Source organism: Pygoscelis adeliae, unplaced genomic scaffold (genome assembly GCF_000699105.1).
Source record: "Pygoscelis adeliae isolate BGI_AS28 unplaced genomic scaffold, ASM69910v1 Scaffold116, whole genome shotgun sequence".
Classification (NCBI taxonomy): domain Eukaryota; kingdom Metazoa; phylum Chordata; class Aves; order Sphenisciformes; family Spheniscidae; genus Pygoscelis; species Pygoscelis adeliae.
The window spans coordinates 2408971-2416419 of NW_008825080.1; the positions used below are offsets into that span (position 1 = coordinate 2408971).

At 40.1% G+C, this 7449-nt stretch overlaps 1 protein-coding gene across 1 annotated transcript in view; it reads right to left on the bottom strand.

The window, feature by feature from the left end:
- Positions 1–2064: 2064 nt before the first annotated feature.
- Positions 2065–7449, bottom strand: part of SNX18 (sorting nexin 18) — a gene marked incomplete at its 5' end in the record, with an annotated part of 20278 nt that continues 14893 nt past the window's right edge. Inside the window, one exon of the mRNA XM_009326954.1 lies at positions 2065–3612. Coding sequence (XP_009325229.1) covers positions 3359–3612 — 254 coding nt within the window. The remainder of the gene's footprint in view (positions 3613–7449) is intronic.

Genomic DNA, 7449 nt, shown 5'->3' on the forward strand with positions numbered 1-7449 from the left:
AGCGTAAGAAAGACACAGACCTGTTGGAGCGGGTCCAGAAGAGGGCCACGAAAATGATCAGGGGATGGAACACCTCTCCTGTGAAGACAGGCTGAGAGAGTTGGGGCTGTTCAGCCTGGAGAAGAGAAGGCTTCGGGGAGACCTTACTGCAGCCTATCAGTACTTAAAGGGGGCTTACAAAAAAGATGATGGCAAACTTTTTAGTAGGGCCTGTTGCGACAGGACAAGGGGGAATGGCTTTAAACTAAAGGGGGGTAGATACAGACTAGATAGAAGGAAGAAATTTTTTATGCTGAGGGTGGTGAAACACTGGCACAGGTTGCCCAGAGAGGTGGTGGATGGCCCATCCCTGGAAACATTCCAGGTCAGGTTGGACAGGGCTCTGAGCAACCTGATCTAGTTGAAGATGTCCCTGCCCACGGCAGGGTGGTTAGACTAGATGACCTTTAATGGTCCCTCCCAACCCAAACTATTCTATGATTCTATGGTTACTCATACTCCACTTGCTGGTGATTCTAAGTAGACACATTCCCCTGGTGGGTTCATTTCACAGCTTTCATTGGATTCAGCACTTTTAACAGAAACCAATACGTCAGTGGATCTTCTTGCAGCTTTCAGTTCAACCTCTCTAACGCCCAACAAGTATACCAGATACTTACTACTTGTCAATGCAAAAATTGTGATGCATCAGAAACAAATTACAGGAATGGAATAAAACAAAGGCATTTAACATTATGCTACAGAGCTAATTTGCTTTCCTCCACATTCATTTATTCAAAAGGATTCCATTAGATTTCCTTTAATGCTTCCAAAGTCCCACACAATATACATTCACTTTACTGTAGAGTACATTGGGATCTCAGACCAAACCGTCCAGTAGTCCGTCAGTCATGAGTGATCAATGTCATACTTGTTTCAAATAAAATTAAAACTGTAGTTCTCACATAGTGCAGCAAGCATTAACGGAGTTCAGGCTCCCTACATCAGTTTTACTCCAACTCTATAATGAGTGAGGAAAAAAGGAAGATGCTAATACGGATGCAGATTTTAACCTTTCTGAACTCTGCAACAATTCAGATCCAGAATTCCAGTCAAGCTTTTTTGGTACCTCAAGTTTAACCAATTAGCATCCCACTTTCCCCCTGCCCCAAAAATTCACAAATGAGAAAGTAAGGTGAAGGCCATGACAGTTTATTTGGGAAAACTGTACCTGTCTGATAATGTTGTATGTATACATATCACAGCTTAATTTCCTCCTGGACATGTACATGTCATTAATACTAACCTCTTAGAATACTTCAACTGGACGAAAATCAATTTCTGAACAGGTCTTAATACAATCAAATTAATGTAGCATTAATTTGATTGTAGTCTGATCTAATTACTGCAAAGACATTTAATAGAACAGTATCTGGCTTAAGCAAACATAAGCCATGGAACTCAGCTCAAACCTAGCTCATCACTATCCCACATAATTAAATGACATATGGGAAGCTGGAGTATTGCTGGGAATTGCTGTTAGGGGAAGTGGTGGTTTTGGATGTAGAATGAGACACCACGAGGAAGATAAAGAGCAAGTCAGCCCTATGACTATGGTCCTTATTATATGCTCAACCTTGTTGTTTGCAGCACTCTTAACAGCCCGGAAATGGAGTCTTTCCTCACTGATTGTCCTTTCTTTTACAAATACTGGTTTTTTTCTTGCCATTATTCTGTATTTTACTTCTTTGGGTACGTACTAGAAGCACTGCCAAACACAACTTGCGCAAAATAGCAGTCTCCAAGCATTTGGGGATGAATCTTAAAACCAAAACTACATTCTTACATTTATTCCTCTAAAACAGAGGTGTGGGGTTAAGCTACAGAAACTCACATGATCAAGCAAAAGAACCGCACATTTCTGCTGCATAGGTGAGGAATGATTTGTACTTAAATGTAACCGTTGCTTAACTTCCTTTTCCAGGCTTTCATTTGTTTAGGCTATCTTTGATTAATTTAATTAAAAACAAAAAAGTAAACATTTCGCTTTCTTGGAAGGTTTTGTTATTTTGTTTAGGAGAAAAAAGATAGGATAAATAAAAAACCTCTTTCACACTGACCTATAAGAAGGAAACCAATGGGTAAGAAACACAGACTTCAGACTCAATTCAAGGGAAATAAGCCAGAAAACTCTTTAAAAGATAGTGTTTACATATATATAAATGCACCCTGCTTGTCAAAAATATTTATAAAAAAATTAAGACAACTGTTAATTCTTGAGTGTTACAAACATAAAAATGCCACCTGTTTTCCAAGTCAGTTCAGCCAAGAGTTATTTCAGGTCATTTACATTACTGAACATCCCTGAAAACTTGTAACTTAGTAAACTAATGAATCACAGTGGAATTTCAACTCAAACAACTGCCAATGTAGATGCAAGTCTGAAGTTAAACTGAATCAGCAACTGAACAATGAGTAGATCATTTCAAACTTAAAAAAATGTTCCAGCCACGTAGCTTGCATTCATATCCCCTTGATATACATCATTTTTATTAGGCCAGCTCTTCAACTTTCCACTCACAGTAATGCTGTATACTGAAAAAAAAAACAACCTCACTGTATTATTCATTTCAGAAAGAGAATTAAGTGGTGTATTTTTGTATATGTGCTTAACATCTTAGTACATGTAACAAGTAGTCTCTATTTTCAGGGAAAGCGTCAATAGATTTAAGTTCTCCTTTTTGAGCCAACTTTTGTCGTAAGACAGTACTTGCTGTGCAAACTGGATGGCAGCTGATTTTTTTCCAGTCAATGTGAGGTTTCATAATCAGTTCCTGTCATAGGCATCAACCCTTCATTCATTCAATCATAAAAATGTGACTTACTAGAAAAGGAAAAATAGAGTCTAAAGGCACAGAATCACATAGCTGCTCTAGTAGGAGTCTGTAAACAGAGAATTTTTTGAATTTAGGAAATCCAAATCTAGGAAAGTCAAAAGGCATCTGAAGCAGGCTTTTATCTAGCCAACTTCCTTAAAGACCCAAAGGGTTTTCAGGTCTACAAAGTATGCACTAAAATACCGTATTTCAAAAAGCAATAAGGCAAATAGTATACTCATTATTTCAAAAAGTTACAATGGTAATGTAGGCATACACAGTATAACTTAGTTACAATGCGTGGTACTGTTTCTACTACATAGCCCTATAACTGTTTCCTTTCTACATAATCGGAGATTAAACCGGGGTTCCAGGTGAACACAAAACCATCCTTGTACCACCATCTACTGCTGGCAACAGTTCTTCAGCAGCAGCAGCAGCGTTTGCTCCGCTGCCTGGGTCATGTTCATGCTGAGGGAAGTCCACAACTCAAAGTTCAGAGATTAAACACTGTCATACTTGTGAAGAGCTTCTTCTAGCTTTTGTGTCACTTTTTGAAAAAAGAGTATTTGCTGTTGCAAGAAATGCTGCATCTGTGATTTAAAGTCCCTCACACGAATTTTGTGGAAATGATTAATTTCTGCTAGGGTTGCAAAAGAAATAATGTTACAGCGTTCTTGAATGCCCTCAGCCTTTTGGAGCTCCATCTTCCCCTCTTCCACATGCCGCTTACTCTCCTTTACTTTGGTAAGGGCTCCTGTGTAAAGAACAAAACAAAATAGTTGAACTGTGAGGACAATGTAGGCTCACTGTACTTTAACAAGTGATTTAGTAACAACAAGGATTTCTATAAGGCTCATTCTAAATGTATTTATATGCATGCATATATATATATGAGTGAAAAGGAATAAAATAAAAGCTTTCATATAAAAAAAATCACAGAACAGTGAATCGTGTTTAAAAAAAACACAACACTTTAAGGATCTAGCTTGCAAAAGTTAGTTAAACAAGCCTATTTCACAATCTTAAAAATCAGATGGTGTCCTTCAGGAATAATGGATAAATATACCAGTAGTGGGAAAAAATGAAAGCACTAGAAAACTAGTCAGATCTATTTAAGCCTCCATAAACACCAGAAAAATAACCTCATTAAGAAATCGGACTTTGTGAAACATCACTTTTCCCGATCTTTGTGAAGTGTGAAAAGGAGATCTGAATGCACAAAACCTTGACAATACACCATTCTGCTTTTACACTACAGATACCCCAAAATTAATTACTGGGTACTAAACAATCTGAAAGTTTATTTCAAAGTTGCAGACATCCAGGTAGACCTAACGCAGTCTTGTAAGAGTTAGAAGAAAAACACAGCAAAAGAATTGACAGTCCTCCTTCTCCAAATAGCTAATTAAAGCACACACATCCTACAAAAATGAAACATCACCCAAAGCAGGCCTACCCAAAGCAGGCTCATATAATGACAGAGTACCAAGATATGTCTTAAGACATTCATTTTCTTGGACTCAATTTCCCATAGAGCAACTTCTTTGCCTTAAATATTACATACATATTTTATGCATATAAGTAAAACCAATCAGACCAATACAGCTTTTATCTTCTCACAAGATGTTAGTGATAGGACATTTTTCACATCCTTTATGATCATGCTTAAGTTACTTGTTCCTTCAACTATTCATAATGTCTTAACTCTCTTTCCTCTCAGATTACACTTCTTACCATACACGTGACTACAGTTCACTGACAGGACTCCCTTTACATTGCCTTGAAGAAATATTTTTCTGTACTCCCTACAGTAACACTAGCCAGCAAGCTAACAGAGAAACCTCTCTGCCTATATATTCCAGGGGGACAACCTCCACTCTATCTGCTGGGGAGCAGGTTTGTCTTCTTGGAAGCCTGAATCCATGCATGTAGTAAACACCATTAAACAGTAAAAAAGCAGTTCATCAGCAGTAATACTATCTTCCGTCCTTTCCTTCCTGTGCCTGTTTAACAAGCCATTTTGAATGTGCCTCCCCCCAGCGCCCTGAGACATCTCTGCAATTCAGGTCTGGAGCATGACCTTCTGCACGGACGCGTCTGGGTCTGCTGCACACACAGCGGGTTGGGAGGCAACTGGGGAGCACGGCCGCTGCTCGCTGCATTTCGTTCAAGCGCTTCTCACGTTCCCCTGCCTGCTGCGGCTCATCCCCTGCCCATCTCCAACTCTCCCAGGCAGTCAGGTAGAATGCAGGATCAAGGTAAGCTCTTACTAGAAGCAAGTTAAAATATCAGATGATTTGGCAGACTTGGGGAAAAAGAGTTTGTTGCATTTTTGAAATAAAATGGGGGTTGTGTCTTGCATTGTAAATAAAATCTGGAATTCCTAAAATCAGAGAAGCGTGCATGACTTTTCTCCATTCAGCTTCTAACAACAACTCGTTAACTGTTGCGGGGGATGCTTTTAATTGCAAACACTCAGAAAATACTTCCTCTGTTATCTCTTAAATCTCTACTTCTCTACTCTTAAAATCATATTTTTCTGCTTAATCTGCATTTAGGCTGCGCTGTACGTGGCATCTCCTGTCTGCAGCCCTCCTATGAGCTCTCAGTCGCGAGCATAAGTAATTCCCCTCCGGTGTGATGTACCTGCAGAAAGACCATATGAAAGATTTTACTTTTCGTTTTTAAACTGTGGCAGAGAGGTTAATAAGGTAAGCATAGACCACAGGCTGCATGGCCGAGGATGCCGGAATTCGAGTGGCAGAGGCGACGCTCTGAACCTGGTGTGCCAAAGAGCTGTCCGAAGGCCAAGGGCAGCAGCTCTCCTGGGGGCTGCGAGGTGGTGGCAGGGCTTCACACCTTCCTGGCCCCCACAGCATGCCGGTGCGGTGGCTGAAAGCTTGGCACTGGCTGCTTCAGCTGATTGACCTCATCATCTCCAGCCTGGCCCAAATAAACACCACCAAAAAACCTTTTCCACATGCAGTGGTGCCAGCAGTGGGACTGTGCCAGAAGATCTGTATTTTCTCCTCTAAGGAGTGAGGAATCTGTGAGGTAGGGCATGATCTGAAAAATATTTAATCCCCTCTTCTGCAAAAAGGACTCTTCTTTCAACAAACAAAACCAGGCTTAGCAGAAATTTTCTCTGTGTTCTGTGGGCATGGCAGGAATCCATGCATGGCTGTGAAAAACTGAAATTTGGGACTTATTGGAAGCCAGATGGAGCTGGTTAAACAAACATGACAACTCTTCGGTTGTGATGTGGGAAACAGCTTTAGATGTTATTTCTAGAATGACCAAACCGGAAGAAAAATACTGAAATTTACAGCATCAGCAACTGAAAGCATAACTAAGTTCTGGATCATGCATAATCTTCAAATTATTTTACATCAATAAAAACCGTACATCACCAAACACTAAACCTCTCCAGACTAGACATATTATGCATTATACATTTTTTGCCATTAAAAAAAGAAATAAAGATTTATAATTAGGGAAAGGAATCAGAGGGGAAAACTTGCAACCATTAATACTGCTCTCTTAATGCATATGGATTCATACTGGTCCTACAGTGGAACTTCCTTTAAAACCTAGGCAGACCACAACCAGAGGTCAGCAATGTGTGACAAGAGCTTATATATATGCTTAAGCACAAACTTGCTTGTTTTTTTTGAAGTGCCTCTAAATGAAGTGTTTAATTGTTAACAATCTTAAAATAACTTAATAAAGGAAAAATTTTAGCTTATTAGGACAAAGAACCTTCCCCAAACACACAGAAATAAAGTCCATGTACTTTACTTTAAGAAGCAAATGATCATTTGTTCTAAAATGTCATTTTTGATTTGTTCAGCATCTACTAAAGTTTGCAAGACTTAGTTTAGTAAATCTTAGAAAAAAGTGTTGTTAGTTTGCATGGCTTTGCAAGCAGCTTTACTAACAATATAACACATTTCATCCCAAGTTTTCTCCAAACACTTCTCCACAGCCTACAGCCCTGGTATTTGAATCTACACGAGCAAAACTCTGAGATGGAGCAGAGATTCATTGATGTCGAGGGTGCAATGATCCATGCAGGTTACTAATGGGGAAAGGGGGGGAGGAGGACAGGGTGAGGGAATTGGGGAGCAGAGAGCAGCCCCTTGTGTGCATCCCTGCTTGAAAACAAGGGTCTTGCTCAGAGATGCCCAAGTAGGGGACAGGTCCTACGGTAACCTCTAATGCCTCCTCACAACTCCTAACCCGTCCCACCCCAGGCCGTACACCATGAACACCCCCACCTCCATCCTCACTAATCTATCCATCGCCCTCAGCACCTAATCCAGCACCTCCCAGCTCCTGCTGCCGCCCTCACAGGCTGTTGAGGCTGAGCAAGTCCCCTCTGGCATAAGTACACCTGCAGAAACATCTCTTGTTTTTTTGAATTTAATGATGTGAACATCTAGCATTGGTTTGGACAATCCAAAAAAGCAAGACGTATTTAAACAACAAAAGCAGAATTATGGCAGCCCTAGAAAAGGCTAACACGCATTTTAGGGAAAAGAAACAGCAGCCTGTTTCAGAGAAACAGAACAGCAATCTCCTAATGCATATT